Raw genomic sequence first — 15,569 nt, 5'->3', positions numbered from 1 at the left:
TACACCCAAAAAGAAGCCAAAAGCCAGGCATGTGGTTCATACTGGGTCCTAGCATTTAGAAACCCGAGGCAGGAGGATTGTCTGCACTACCTAGTGAGTTCTAGAACAGCCTGAGCTACAAGTGTGAGATACACACACGCTTTCTCACACATACATACAAACTAATAATAATAATAATAATAATAATGGCTGGAGAGATGGCTCACAGGATAAGAGCACTGACTGCTCTTCCAGAGGACCCGGTTCAATTCCCAGCACCCACATGGCAGCTCACAACTGCCTGTAACTCCAGTCCCAGGGGATCTGACACCTTCACACTAATGCACATTAAATAAAGTTAAATAAATTATTAAAAATAATAATAATAAAGAGAAATTCCAGTAGGGACAAAAAATGAGAAATCAGTAAGCAGAAGCGTGACCATGGCTGTCTTTGTTTCCTGTTGCTATGATAAAAAACACTCTGAAAACACGCACTTAAGGGAGAAAGAGCTGATCTGGCTTGGAGCTCCAGGTCAAGTCTGCCATGGTGGGGAGTCACAGTGGTAAGAGCTTGAGGGAGCTGGTTACGTTGCATCCACAGTCAGGAGCAGAGAGTGCTGAATGCCTGATGCCTCTTTCTCCATTTTATACAGACCAGGGTCCCCACCAGGGAATGGCACCACCCACCACTCACAGCCCCTTTGCATGTCCAAAAGATCATCTCCTAGGTGGTTCTAGATTTTATCAGTCTGTTGCCAAGGAGACAGCTGATCAGCACTGGGGGACTGAGGGTCCTGAACTCTTGTTGGGTTGGAGAAGACCCCACAGATAAATTATTTAAAGTTAGCTTCACTGACTCATTTAATAAATCTCAAAACTCCATGATCCCCAGACCAGCCCATAGTTCAAGGAGCTTTGCAGATTGATAATACAGCCTTGGAAGGGGTCACAAATCCCACCACACCACTGATGGTTCTCACTGTGCACCTTGTAGAAGGCATAGGGTGCTCCAACTGCACTGTAGCCACTAAGATAAGTAATTTTTTCGTGTGTGAGTTCTTTGTATTTATTTTTGGGTTTTTTGTTTGTTTGTTTGTTTTTGTTTTTCAAGACAGGGTTTCTCTGTGTAGTTTTGGTGCCTGTCCTGGATCTTACTCTGTAGACCAGGCTGGCCTCGAACTCACAGAGATCTGCCTGGTTCTGCCTCCCGAGTGCTGAGATTAAAAGTGTGTGCCACTACTGCCTGGCTCTTTTCTTATTTATTTATTTATTTATTTATTTATTTATTTATTTATTTATTTATTTTTAAATTTTATTTTAGAACATTGCTGCCTTCAATTTCATATACAGATATAATATATGGTGATTACATTCCACCTTATTTTTTTAAATGAACATACTATTTGCAGTTGTAATCATTTTTAAGTTCACAATTCAATGGCATGAATTACATTCAAGATATTAATTACACTCATGATATTCATTAATTAACTCATGATATAAATTACATTTGTGGTATTCATTGATTACATTCGCAGTATTCATTCAATAACTATATTTATGATATTCATTAATTACATTAATTGTATTGATTTATTACATTCATAATATTATGTTCCGATACTACTGTCCATTTGTGGGTCTTTTCCATCACACAAAACAGAAACTCTGTACCTAGGAAATCATTGCTCTATATTCCTTTCTTCTCCATCTTGAGATAACGTCTAATCTTTCTGTCTCTATAAATTTGTATATTCTATTTATTTCATATAATACAATTCTATAGTATTTGTCCTTTTTTAAATGTAAAAACATTTTATGTACAACTGCAGGAGAAATAATACACAGATAGCTTGAATATAAAAACAGGTTATAATTCAGCCTTTAATCCCAGCACTCAGGAAGCAGAACCAGGTGGATCTCTGTGAGTTCGAGGCCAGCCTGGTCTACAGAGTAAGATCCAGGACAGGCACCAAAACTACACAGAGAAACCCTGTCTCGAAAAAACAAAACAAAACAACAAACAAACAAACAAACAAAACAGGTTATAATTCAAAAGTTCAGGGTTATTTGAAACTGGAAAATATTTTCTCTGTAGAAAATAGTAAAAATGATAACATTTCACAATAATAGCTGGATTATACATATAAATATTGATTAGATACTGGGATACAGAAGAAACCTATCTTCATCTGTTCAGAGAGCTATGTTTTACTTAAGTTGTGTAAATGAGATTCCTATTCATCTTCCCCTTCACTGTTTGATTTACAGCAGACATTTTTCTATAGGCTAATCCATAATCTAAAAAGATTTTAGCCTTCCCTCCTGACAGTACAGCCAGCATATTCTTTCATCAGCTTAATACAGTGCAAATTCTTAACCTAATTATGAAATGTTTCCTTAAAGCTTGCCCAGTGATTGGGCAAAACCAAAACTTAAGCCTCAGTCATCCTAGGGTCCCCCCTGCTAGGTAGCCTCCCTGCAGCTGTGGGTTGCAATCTGGTTGTCCTTTGCTTTACATCTAGTATCCACTTATGAGTGAGTACATGATAAGTAATACTGATTAAGTTTATACCTGATAAATAATTTAGAACAATAAAATTAAAAAAGAGCCGGGCGGTGGTGGCCCACGCCCTTAATCCCAGGACAAGGGAGGCAGAGGCAGGCGGATCTCTATGAGTTCGAGGCCAGCCTGGTCTACAAAGTAAGTTCCAGGACAGCCAGGACTCTGTTACACAGAGAAACCCTGTCTTGGAAAAAAAAAAAAAATTACATTTTAGCTTGGCATGGCGGTGCATGCCTGTAACTCCAGCACTCAGGAGACTAAGGGGAAGGATGAGAATTTGTGGCTAGCCTAGGCACCACACAGTAGGACCTGTTTCCCAAAACAGCCTTACTCTAGCCCAGAATAGCCAGGATAGCTCATGCCTCAGCCTCCGGTTGCTGGGGCTTCAGGGGTGTGCTACCATGCCTGGTTTTCCTGAGGGCCTTTTTGACCCTGCCCTGGCCGGTCTTCTGTGTTCAAGTCTAGGGTTAGGAACGGGGTCCCGGGCCTCTCTGGCCGGAAGGAAGCTAAGTTGTGTGTGAAAGGGCTGAGTTGTCTCTGTCACCAACTCCATTCCTCTGCCTTGCAGGCTGTGTGGCACCTACCCTCCTTCCTACAACCTGACTTTCCTCTCCTCCCAGAACGTCTTCCTCGTCACACTGATCACCAACACCGATCGGCGACACCCTGGCTTTGAGGCCACTTTCTTCCAGCTGCCCAAGATGAGCAGTAAGGATGGGCAGGGTCAATGATGGGCATGCTGTTAAGCTGTAGACAGGTGCAGGCCTTAGAGGGTCTCCTGAACCCAGGAGCTTGGCAGACTGGTCCTAAACGGGGACAGGCTGGAAGCTGAGACCAAAGGGCATTCTGCTGACCACCCAGGGCAGGGACCAAATTCTTTTTATTTTTTTATTTGACAGGGTTTTAGTATGTAGCCTTGGCTGTCCTGGAACTCACTAGGTAGACCAGGCTGCCTCCAGCTCACAGAGATCTGCCTGTCTCTGCCCACCCCCCCAACTGGGATTAAAGGCAGGTACCACCATGCCCAGCTAAGGGACCACTTTTAAAGGCAGTTGGCTTTGAGCCAAAGTGCAGGGTCCTGTTTGTAGACAGGTGGTGAGAGGCCAGAGCTCTCCCCAGATTGTGCAGGTCTCCCCACACCTTCTGGCTGGGGGTCCTTAACTTTCATACTTTCTCCTGCCTTTCTTCTCAGGCTGTGGAGGCTCCCTGAGCGATGCCCAGGGGACATTTAGCAGTCCCTACTATCCAGGCCATTACCCACCCAACATCGACTGCACATGGAATATCAAGGTAGGACCTGTGGGGAGGGGGGGCGTGAGGCGGTGGGGGGTACATCAGGACAGCACGTGAGGATGAGCAGGAGAGGGAAGGTGACCCCTTTAACAGCCCAAAGAGTCAAATTCAAGAGCCCCACAAGACGAAGGCCTTTGCGGCAGGACTAGTCATACTCAGAATTCTGTCCTAGCTCTTTATTGGCAACTGATGGAGAGAACATGGCCACTTATTTGTCTTTTCTGTGTGTCAGCCTGCTTCTGGGTAGAGTGAGGGAGAGTGTCTGTCTAAGAGGTGCTGTCAGGATGACCTTCAGGAGGGCCTGGATCAATACTCAGTAGCCTCGTACTTTATTCAAAAGGGCTTTTTATAATATGCCAAGGGGAGGAGGAAACCACCTCCCCCTTGCAAAATCAAAGCAAACCATACAGTCAAGTGTAGACCCTTCCAGACACCAGGTAACCACGCCCATGGTCAAATCATTCCATTATGCAGCCCTGCTGGGTAAAGCAAGCTCAGATTCTCTGACCCTGAGTGAGTTCTCACTAGGAAGCCTCTGTGGGCTCCCTCAGAGTGTTCCCCTTACTCCACATCCTCATCAGCATGAGCTGTCGCTTGTTTTATTGATCTTACATTCTGACAGGTGTAAGATGAAATCTCAAGGTGAACTAGAGCAAGCTCTTGCACAGCAGTAGGGTAAGAGCGTGCTTTAGGCGTCTCTCACTTCCTCCCAAATCAGAGGTCTTCCCTTAAAGATTTCGAGACACCATTCTAGCCTTTTAAAGTAATAAAAATACAAATTCCCATTCACACATTTGTGGTTTTGATTTCCAAGTTTCAGTTACTTACAGTCAGTCTGAAAGTGTGAAATGGAAAATTCCAGAAATCAATAATTCCTTTAAAATAAATAATTTTAAACATCACATTGTTCTGAGGAACATGGTGAAATTTTTGGCAGTCCTGTTCCATCCACATGGGTGGGAATAATCGCTTTGTCCAGAGTGTCCATGCTGTATGTGCTACTCGCCTGTTAATTACTTAGTAACCGTCTTGGTTATCACACTGGCCATCGGGTATCATATTGCTTGCATTCAAAGAACTCTCACTTAATAATGGCCCCTAAATATTGGCTCTTTGGATACACCACAGAGTATAGAAAGTACTTAATATCTGTAGGTGAAAAATGTGAATTTTTGATTTCATGAAAATAGCAAAAAAGCCACCATGCTGAAGTTGTTAAGATTTGTGGGCCATTATGTTAGAGAAATAAGCCAGGTGCAAGAAAGACAAGGGTCACATGACCTCGCTCATACGTGGAATCCCCAGTAGTTGGTCTCTTAGAAACAGAGAATGTTGGTTGCTAGAGAAGTTGGGGAGAGTAGGGGGAAGGGATGGGAAAAGCCAACTTTTAGGGTGATTCTCAGTCAGTCAGCAGCTGGGCACTCTGATGGAAGGATTATGTAGTAACAATGTATATCATTTTTATGTTTTATGTATCAGTTAAAATAAACTTTAAAACCTAAAAAAAAGAGAAAAGGAGAGCCCTTTACCATATCTATCTATGTAATGTAAGAGGAAAAGTAGTGTGGGTGTGGTTCATAGTGTGTGTGGTTCATGTGTGTGTGTGTGTGTGTGTGTGTGTGTGTGTGTGTGTGTGTATGTGTGTGTGTGGTTCATAGTGTGGGTGTGGTTCATAGTGTGTGTGTGGTTCATAGTGTGTGTGGTTCATAGTGTGGGTGTGGTTCATAGTGTGGTTCATAATGTGTGTGGTTCATAGTGTGGGTGTGGTTCATAGTGTGGTTCATAATGTGTGTGGTTCATAGTGTGTGTGGTTCATTTGGTACCCTGCTCCACTGTTTGCCCATGGACATCCTTTGCCTTAAGAAACAGCAAAAGAGGGGCTGGAGAGATGGCTCAGAGGTTAAGAGCACTGGCAGCTCTTCCAGAGGTCTTGAGTTCAATTCCCAGCAACCACATGGTGGCTCACAACCATCTGTAATGAGATCTGGTGCCTTTTTTGTGGCTTGCAGGCATACTTGGAGGTAGAATGTTGTATACATAATAAATAAATAAATCTTTAAAAAAAAAAAAAGGAAACAGCAAAAGAGTGGGGTGGTGGTGCGCACGCCTTTAATCCCAACACTTGAGAGGCAGAGCCAGGGGGATCTCTGTGAGTTTGAAGCCAGCCTGGTCTACAGAGCGAGATCCAGGACAGGCACCAAAACTACACAGAGAAACCCTGTCTAGAAAAACCCAAAAAAAAAAAAAAAAAAAAAAAAAAAAAAGCAGCAGCAGCAGCAGCAGTCAGGGTCTCCAAAGTATCTCTCTGTCCAGGTGCCTAACAACCGGAATGTGAAGGTGCTCTTCAAACTCTTCTATCTGGTGGAACCCAACATACCCCTGGGCACCTGCCCCAAGGACTATGTAGAGATCAACGGGGTGAGGTGAGCCTCTAAGGGTGTAGTCATCATCCTGGGGTCGGGCGAGCTGGGTCCCAGGCACCCCAGTTGTCTGGTTGCCCGATGCATCTCCCTCAGCCCCACACTTGCCCTCTAGGTACTGTGGTGAGAGGTCCCAGTTTGTTGTCAGCAGCAACAGCAGCAAGATCACAGTCCATTTCCATTCCGATCACTCCTACACAGACACCGGGTTCCTCGCCGAGTACCTGTCCTACGACTCCAATGACCGTGAGTAGATATAGTTGGCGCCGATGGTGGGAGGGGTCGGCCCCGGAAGTGCTCTGTTCCGTCCTACACCGTCCTTCTTCTGAGAGGACAGTGCCAGATGCATCTCACTAGCCGCCTTACAGGAAAACAGGTCTGTTTATTTAAAAGGCTGGACTCGGGGTAGAGCTCCATGTTCCTTGTTAAGAGAGCTCGCTAAGCGCCTGCTAGGCTCTGAGTTCGATCCCCAACATGAAAGCGACAGGATGAGAGCAATTCTGGTACAGACTGTGCTTGTCAGGTCTGCTTCCCACAGTGAGGCGGGGAGCCCTAGGACTCTCCTTCCCAGCTTCCTGGCTCACACCTCCCTGGTTCAGCGCCACGGTGACTTCGATAATCTGTACTTCTCTTGCGCACCTGTCAGCACTTTTAGAACTCATCTGTAGTTTTGAAACATTGGAAAATACTATTGGCCGTGTGAACAGCAGCTCTTTGCTACACACAGTACAGGCTGAGTGCCCCATATCTGAAAGACTTGGGACTAGAAATGTTGCGGATTTCAGATTTTAAAAGTTTCGCATATGCACAGTGCGGTATCTTGAGAGCGGGACCAGAGTCTAAACTAAACTTGGAATTTGGGGCGGAGGAGGTGGTAGCCCAGATAGCATAGTGCTTGAGGCGCCACTCGAGAACCTGGGTCTGAACCCCCGACACCCACGCAGAAGCCAGGTGGTGTGTCTATAACTCAGCCGGGGAGGCAGAAACCAGAGCCTGCTGGCCAGTGTGGGCGGACTGCTACACCCCAGGTTCATTGAGAAGGCCTGACTGGAAAATAAATAAATGAAGTGGACAATGATTGAGGAAGACACATGACATTAACTTCCGGCCTCCATGTGCCCAGACATGTATGTGCACCCACAGGCACACAGGTATGTACACATACACCACACACACATCCACAGAAATGAAGCAAGCTCATTTTTCATGGCCCTCATTGCACACCACATCAGCACACCTGTGTTTTGACTAGTCTGCATGAGGTCAGGTACGTGGCTTCCACCCATGGCATCGTGTCAGCTCTCAAAAAGCTTCAGATTCTGCCTCATTCTGGGCTTTGGTGTTTTGGCTGAGGGTTTGGTTTGAGCGATGTTCAGCCGCTAACTTTTAATTTCGACCCTGTATCATGGACGACACTTCACATACTTAAATTCACATTTCATTTAAAATGTAACTACAGGGCCTGGCTTAGTGATTAACAGCACCTGTTGCTCTTGCAGAGGACCCAGGTTTGGTTCCCAGCACCCACAGGGTGGTTGGCTCACAACCATCTGTTAGCTCCAGTTCCAGAGGATATGGTGCCCCCTTCTGGTCTCCATGGATACTGCATGCATGTGGTGCATAGCTGTACATGCAAGCAAAACACCCACACCTACACATAAAATGAAAATACATAAACCTTAAAAATACAGTGCTGCTACATAGCTTCCACAGATCTTCCTGGACGGCCGGATACCTTTGATGCAAGAACGCACTTGTGACTAAAGTGTGTATGTGCAGGACCAGTGACACAGCAGACTTCTCACCGTTCTGCTCTCCCGGCAAGGCGCAATTGTCAGGCATCTCCCTGTTTCAGGAACACTGAACTTGAGATCATGTGTTAGCATGAAGGGAATACTGATGTTGTTTTCACTTGGCTAGGACACATACATACCCCCACGGAGCCAGTGCTCCGTAACCTCACGGGCAGTTTGCGCTGTCAGAGGCCTCTGTGGGGGAAACACACAGGATAGTAGCATGACTGCGCGCGCGCACAGCTGGCTTCTCTCCCGTGGCTCTCTCTGCTCAGTGCAGTTAGTGGTCAGTGCTACCCACCTGCTGCCCATTCTGGCTGCAGATGGAGGAGTTCAGTGTGCCTCTGCTGGCCGGCTGTGGTCTCAGGGGGGCTGTGAGGCGGCTGCTAGGGAGAGAGACGGGGCAGCCCTGGACTTCAGGCCTCTCTCTTCCCTACAGCGTGCCCAGGGATGTTCATGTGCAACACCGGACGGTGCATCCGCAGGAACCTGCGCTGCGATGGCTGGGCAGACTGCCCGGACTTCAGTGACGAGAGCCACTGCCGTAAGTCCTGCCGTGGCCGGCCCCAGCCTGCCCTAGCCTGCCCCCTCTCACCCCATGCCCTGTCCCTCCTGCCTCCTCCTACCCTTTTCTTGTCCAGTGGTCTGACCTTCTCCTGCCCTTGGCAGTTTCAAGGCCTTGCTTGCTATCTACTCTAGCAGAAAGACACAAGGCAGTGAGGCCCTGTTCTCACCGCCGTACCCCTTTGGTCTCCCCACCCCTGCCATTGGGAACCTTGGCAGGCAGGGGAGTGTCTGTCAGCATCAGTGGCTAGTGGTGCAGAGCAGCTAGCTCGCTGTTATCCAGGGACGGCGTCTCTGGCCGCCGTGCCTGCCCAGGCTGCTCCTGGGAGCTTCCCGCTGATACTTGTGCGCCCCCCCCCCCCCCAGAATGCAACACCACCCACCAGTTCGTGTGCAAGAACAAGTTCTGCAAGCCCCTCTTCTGGGTCTGTGATAACGTCAACGACTGCGGGGACGGCAGTGATGAGGAGGGGTGCAGTGAGTATCCTGAGGGGCATGGGCTGCCGGGGCTCCCCCGGTACCTGCTTGGTCCAGTGAGCCCGGGGCATGCTGGGAACTGCTAAGGACCTGTGCCTCTCTAGGTTGTCCTGCGGATACTTTCAAGTGTTCCAATGGGAAGTGTCTCCCTCAGAGCCAGCAGTGCGATGGGAAGGACAACTGTGGTGACGGGTCCGATGAGGCCTCGTGTGGCAGTGGTAAGGCCCGGCCGGCCCTGGCTGCCTTCCTGTGGGGGTGGTCGTTCTTCTCACTGAGACTGCGCCCCAACGTAGTAGCCAGTATCAGGCTCTGCGGAGTGCACCCAGGAGTTTGTAAACTTACATTTCCTGTGTATTAAGTCTGGGAAGAATCTTCCAGAAGGCGGAGAACCTGTAGCAGCAGGTCTGAAAGGACAGTGGGTGTGGTAAATGGGGCTAACTAGGGTGAGGAGTGCAAGGTTTTGCTGCCCAGAGATCGATTTCCCTGCTCTGTGTCTCTCCCGTAAACAGCGAAGATCGTCTCTTGCACCAAATATACCTACCGCTGCCAAAATGGGCTCTGTTTGAGCAAGCGCAACCCTGAGTGTGACGGGAAGAGGGACTGTAGTGACGGCTCGGATGAGAAGGACTGTGGTAAGCCGGGCAACGGTGTGCGGTGGGCCAGGGTGTGTACTGGGCAGGGTAGTCATCGGGGAGAGTGCCCCGGGGGTGGAGATCCCACCGGAACCTCACTCACCCAGCCCAGTGCCCACTCAGAGGGCACATCCGTCTGGAGGAAAGGAAGACTTTGCCACTTGGCATAAACACACTGCTCCACGGGAAGCCAGCCTGTTAGCACCTCCGAGACGCAGCCAGCAAACTGGCTGCTCCATAGATAGGTAGCCGTGGGGTAAGTGGCTTGGAGGAGAAAGAGCCCAGTTGCCCGAATCCCGATGCACTGTGCTCTGAGCCACATCCCTTAGCATTGGGCAAGGATATCTAGGCCTGAGCAAAGCGGCAGGTGTCTAGAGCCTTGATGCACTTGTACAGTACAGCATGGGATTGGAGGAGGGCGGGCGGGGGCGGGCGGGGGATCTGTGAGGCTTCGGGACCCTTCTGCTCTAGTGTTATGTGCATAGCCCATGGAGATTCCCGTGCTGAGAAATGTCCCTTTGATGTTCACTGGCTCCACTTTGGTCCTCTGTCCCCTCTCCAGACTGTGGGCTGCGATCGTTTACCAAACAGGCTCGGGTGGTTGGTGGCACAGATGCGGACGAGGGCGAGTGGCCCTGGCAGGTGAGCCTGCACGCCCTGGGCCAGGGCCACTTGTGTGGGGCCTCACTCATCTCTCCCAACTGGCTGGTCTCTGCGGCTCATTGCTTTATGGATGACAGAAATTTCAAGTAAGTATCCAGGTGTGCAGTGAGGCGTTCTGTGTCTGAGTTTTGCTAGGGTAAGCTGGCACCAGAGCAGGGTGGTGGAGGAGTGGGCAGGTATTCCAGTAACAGTCCTAATGAAACTCGGGGTTTTTATGTGGAGGAGAGGGGGGGGGGGACGGGGGGACGGGGGTTTGCAACAGGGTCTTTTTGTTGTTGTTGGTTTTTTGAGACAGGGTTTCTCTGTGTAACAGCCCTAGCTGTCCTGGAACTAGCTCTGTAGACCAGGCTGGCCTTGAACTCATAGAGATCCGCCCACCTCTGTCTCCTGAGTGCTGGGGTTAAAGGCATGTACCACCATGTCCTGCAGTCAGGTCCACTGTGTGCCATCCCTAACAAATTAGGCAGGTCTATAAACATCCCTACTTTACAGATACTGGGACTTGGAGCAAAGAAAAAAAAGGGCATTTTCTGGGGTTGCATAGCTCAATGGTAGAGCCAGACTTGAGCCTAGGCATAGATTCCAAAGCCTATTTGGTTAGTTTCTGCCTGGCTCCTTGGGATTGCTGAATGATGAGCCTTGATTTAGCCTGTGGTCTGGCTTGCAGGTGGCCTGGGGCACTGATGATGTGATACAGTGAGTTCTTGTCCTTGGAGCTGGCAGAGCTAAAGGTGACAATGTACTTGTGGCCCAGCACTGTACCTAGCACACCGGGAGGGCTCACATTGGTGTCTCGGGATGAGGCAGGCAGGTGTCAGTCTGGGAGGTCAGAGAAGCAGTGGAAATAGGTAGCTAGGTGGGAAGTTGTGGCTATTTGTGTCTGAGCACACGCTCCACCCCTGGCCACTGGCCACAAGGGTCAGAGGATACAGGCCCAGGGGAATTTCCTAAGAATTGCCTATCCTTAGAAGGAAGGTCTGACTTCCTGTCAGCTGCGTCCTCTTCTGTAATAGGCAGCTCAGGGGCATGTGACCTCTGCTACTGTGACCGCCTTTTGCAGAGAGGAGACTCCCAGCAGGAAGCAGGGCACATAGGGAGGCCAGCCCTATGTGCATGGTATGGGTGATGGGGACAAGGGTACTGGAGGGATGGTTAATCCAAAGCCTCACCCTATACCCTCTTCTCTCTCTGGTTTGGTCACTTGAGGCATGAGGATCTTGTTTTTTGAGACAGGGTTTTCCTGTGTAGCCCCTGCTGTCCTGGAACTCACTCTGTAGACCAGGCTGGTCTCGAACTCAGAGAGACCACCTGTCTCTGCTTCCCAAGTGCTAGGATTAAAGGCATGAGCCACCACCACCTGGTGAGGCAGGAGTATCTTAAATTCAAGGTCATGTTTGGTTACACAGCAAGTTCAAATTCCAGGACACAAACAAACAAACAAACAAACAAACAAACAAACAAACAAACATAATTAATACAGTCAGCATCCATTGTTAGTATTGATACTTGGGAAAGAAGTATAAGACTTGGTCCATGGCTGGGCAGTGGTGGTGCACGCCTTTAATCCCAGCACTTGGGCGGCAGAGCCAGGCGGATCTCTGTGAGTTCGAGGCCAGCCTGGACTACCAAGTGAGTTCCAGGAAAGGCGCAAAGCTACACAGAGAAACCCTGTCTCAAAAAACAAAACAAAAAAAACAAAACAACAAAAAAAAAAAACAAAAAAAAAAAACAAAAAGACTTGGTCCATGTATTTCACAGACTTGCTAGGATGGAGGGCAAAAATATCATGCAAACATGCTTGTGTGTACTCACATGTACAGGCACACACATGCAGTGAAAGCTGTGCCAGAAACGGATGTGGGCTACCGTGGGCCCGGGGTATGTTTAGACCTCTTGAGAGGCCCAGCGACTGGAGGATGCCTTTAAGAGCAGGAGGCTCTGAGAGAGTGGTAGGAGGTGGGTGGGTGTTTGTCTGCCGGGCCAGCTGGCTCAGACCCCCGGGAAAAGAGAGTCTTGTGCGGGCGGGGAGGCTGGGCTCTTAGGATGAAGCTTCTTGTCTGTCTGCGCTTCCCCTGACCTTGGCCCTTTTCTGTATTCAGTGTCGCCTCCTGAACTTTCCCTTTGTGCCTCACATCTTGTCGCGCCCCCCCCCAACCCCCACTCCGTAGGGGTGGGGTTGGCTGTGGCTGGCAAAACCGTAGTTGTGTTCCGAGGATTGCTTCTTTCCCTCCTACCTCCCAAACAGTAACAGTCACCACCCTGACCTCCGGGGGATTGCTGTAATTGGTTTTCACCTCTCTCACCCCAAGTACACTCTGAACTTGACGTTGGCCCTGGGGCCATTCTTGGAATATCATAGATGTCCAATAATGATTGAATAAACAAATAGGTGGATGACTACATCGTTGGAGTAGAGAATGAATGCGAGGCCACATTAGAAAGAGGGAGGCCCTTGGGCTGGAGAGATGGCTCAGTGGTTAAGAGAATGTACTGATCTTCTAGAAGGCCTGAGTTCAACTGCCAGCATCCAGATCGGGCGGGTCACAGCTGCCCATAACGCCAGCTCCAGGGGGGAATCCAACACCTCTTACTATGCTTAATAAAGTCTCTGTTTAGGGTGAAGCCCCAGTAAGAGAGCTTCCCTCTGGCTCCTGGTCCTCGGCAGCTGCTTGAGGCTGTGTTCATGATGGGTAGCCTTCTGAGTCTGAGAAGTCCGAGTGCCGCCTGCGTTCATGCCCACCCACCGGCTCGTGACTGCTCTTCCTCCTCCGTGTCTTCCCAGGTACTCAGACCCCACCAAGTGGACGGCCTTCCTGGGTCTGCTGGACCAGAGCAAGCGCAGCTCCTCTGGGGTGCAGGAGCACAAACTCAAACGCATCATCACCCACCCTTCCTTCAATGACTTCACCTTCGACTACGACATCGCGTTGCTGGAGCTCGAGAAGCCGGCGGAGTACAGCACTGTGGTGCGCCCTATCTGCCTGCCTGATACCACCCATGTCTTCCCTGCCGGCAAGGCCATCTGGGTTACAGGCTGGGGGCACACCCAAGAAGGAGGTGAGCTTCCGGCCAGGCAAGGACCTTCAGAGAGCCTCAGGCCTTCCTGCAAGGCCATGGTGCTTGCCCGCTGACAGCCCGTTGGTGTCTAGCCTTGACTGCACAGAGTTCGTCCTGGCTTCAGAGCTGGTGGATTACCCAGCTTCCTGGTGCCTGTCAGGATGAAGCTGTCGGGGGTGGAAAGGAAAAGGAGGCTCCTAGTAAAAAGTGTAGAATTTGCAGGCTGGGCCCTTCACTGAAGCCCTGACTTTGCCACTGAACAACCTAGTGGCCAGCTACTGGTCTATTAACTGTGGTTATTCATCTGCAAACGCGTGCTCAATGAGTGTGAACCGAGGTGTGGGCGCTACTTTCGACTTGGACAAACCTTTGAGCTGGGCCTGCAACATTACCCACTGTGGGTCCCTGAGCCCCGTGGAGGGCAAGCAGTTTGTAGGGAAACTTTAGATTGACAAACTCCATTAGATCAGTACGGTTCATCGGTGAACATTCATACAGAAAGTAAAACCCTGCCTTAGAGGGCTCCCTTACAGACAAGAGTCACGGTGGCATTTGGTGGCATTTTTTGGTGTTCCTGCTTTCCACCCATGCCTTACCTTGGTGCATATCTATCTGACCTGACACAGCAGCAGTGTCTGTTACCTTCTCTGGCTGCACGATATCCTTCTGTCTGCTATCAGCTGCCTGCCCGTCTACCTGCCTGCTGCAGGCACTTGGGCTATTTCCAAGCAGTGCTTGTAGACTTGACCCGTGGGGGAACATCTCCAGTGAGTTTTCCCCGTGCACAGTGGCTTCCCCCAGGAGCTGCCTGCCTCAGTCTACCCTGGCTTACTGTCTTCCCAGGCACCGGAGCACTGATCCTGCAGAAGGGGGAGATCCGTGTCATCAACCAGACCACCTGTGAGGGCCTCATGCCACAGCAGATCACCCCACGGATGATGTGTGTGGGTTTCCTCACTGGGGGTGTGGACTCCTGCCAGGTGCGTGGGCTTGCAGGGGAGAGGCAGAGCTGGAGGAGGAGGGACCTAGAAAGGCAGGGCAGGGGAAGGGGAGGGGCGGGGCCTAACTAGGCTGGAGCTAGGGAGAGGTGGGGCTGGGGAAAGCCTGGGTGGGAGAGGGCAGGTGTCAGGAGAGGGCAAGCTGAGGGGTCGGCTGGGCATGGGAGAGGCCAGTTAGATCGAGGCAGCTCTTGCGAGTTGGGGTAAGGGCCTCATGCACGGGATTTGCTTTTGCTCAGGGTGACTCTGGTGGCCCCTTGTCCAGCGTGGAGACAGATGGACGGATCTTCCAGGCCGGTGTGGTGAGCTGGGGTGAAGGCTGCGCTCAGAGGAACAAGCCAGGCGTGTACACGAGGCTCCCTGTCCTTCGGGACTGGATCAAAGATCAGACTGGAGTATAGACGCATGGATGATCTGCCATGAACACCCACAGGGATGCCCCCACATGCATACCTGGAGACAGGCCAGGACCACTGAGGACGTTCATACCGTGGCCTCTTCCCCACAACCCAGACTGTGAACTGCATCCTCAGGACTTCCCTCGGCTTCCAAAGTGGGGCCAGGAGTTGGGCAGAGAACTTGAGTGCCAGGGGCCAGGCTGGGGGCAAGGATTTGATGGCAGCCTTCCCCTCTTGTCCTGAGCTGGGTGAAGACGACCCTGTCCCGGAGACCTGCTTCCTGACTCTAGGGGGCAACTATCATTGAGCTCCTGGGAGCTCTGTGGGTGGAGGGGCTGGAGTCCCCTAGGGTGACTCCTTTCAGGAAGCCCCAGAGACCCTGGAACACAGTGCCACCTAAGGTTGGAATTCTTTTGCTGGCTCCAGGGGTGGGTATTTGTAAGTAAAACATTTTATTTCTTTTTAGGTAACTTGTTTTTCTTGCCATAGGGGACTCTCCTTCCCTCTCCACTTCTATGAATAGTCCCCTTTGCACTAAACTGGAACAGAATTTCCCTTAGCCCTGGTGCCATGCTGGGTGCGGACCACAGTGCCTCGTCTTCCCTAGGCCAGAGGCTATTTCTGTCCTCGGTTATAACAGGTGCTCACTTAGAAGCCAGGGCCTGGTTCCTGGACTGTGACAGTCAGTAGATGGATCAGGAGGGAGTTTGGGGGAGGGGCATCATGT

General features: G+C 50.1%; 1 protein-coding gene across 1 annotated transcript in view; it reads left to right on the top strand.

Moving 5' to 3' along the window:
• Positions 1 to 15,307, top strand: part of St14 (ST14 transmembrane serine protease matriptase) — a 44,315-nt gene extending 29,008 nt beyond the window's left edge. Inside the window, exons 8-19 of the mRNA XM_006976556.4 lie at positions 3,116 to 3,255; positions 3,740 to 3,837; positions 6,154 to 6,263; positions 6,376 to 6,506; positions 8,493 to 8,597; positions 8,984 to 9,094; positions 9,199 to 9,312; positions 9,604 to 9,726; positions 10,289 to 10,475; positions 13,172 to 13,446; positions 14,290 to 14,426; positions 14,684 to 15,307. Of these exons, the coding sequence (XP_006976618.2) occupies positions 3,116 to 3,255; positions 3,740 to 3,837; positions 6,154 to 6,263; positions 6,376 to 6,506; positions 8,493 to 8,597; positions 8,984 to 9,094; positions 9,199 to 9,312; positions 9,604 to 9,726; positions 10,289 to 10,475; positions 13,172 to 13,446; positions 14,290 to 14,426; positions 14,684 to 14,845 (1,693 nt within the window). The 3' untranslated portion in view covers positions 14,846 to 15,307. The remainder of the gene's footprint in view (positions 1 to 3,115; positions 3,256 to 3,739; positions 3,838 to 6,153; positions 6,264 to 6,375; positions 6,507 to 8,492; positions 8,598 to 8,983; positions 9,095 to 9,198; positions 9,313 to 9,603; positions 9,727 to 10,288; positions 10,476 to 13,171; positions 13,447 to 14,289; positions 14,427 to 14,683) is intronic.
• Positions 15,308 to 15,569: the final 262 nt, after the last annotated feature.

Source organism: Peromyscus maniculatus, chromosome 7 (genome assembly GCF_049852395.1).
Source record: "Peromyscus maniculatus bairdii isolate BWxNUB_F1_BW_parent chromosome 7, HU_Pman_BW_mat_3.1, whole genome shotgun sequence".
In the NCBI taxonomy this organism is placed as follows: domain Eukaryota; kingdom Metazoa; phylum Chordata; class Mammalia; order Rodentia; family Cricetidae; genus Peromyscus; species Peromyscus maniculatus.
Note: the sequence above shows the minus strand (reverse complement) of the source record. Positions and strands in the feature narration are given on the sequence as shown.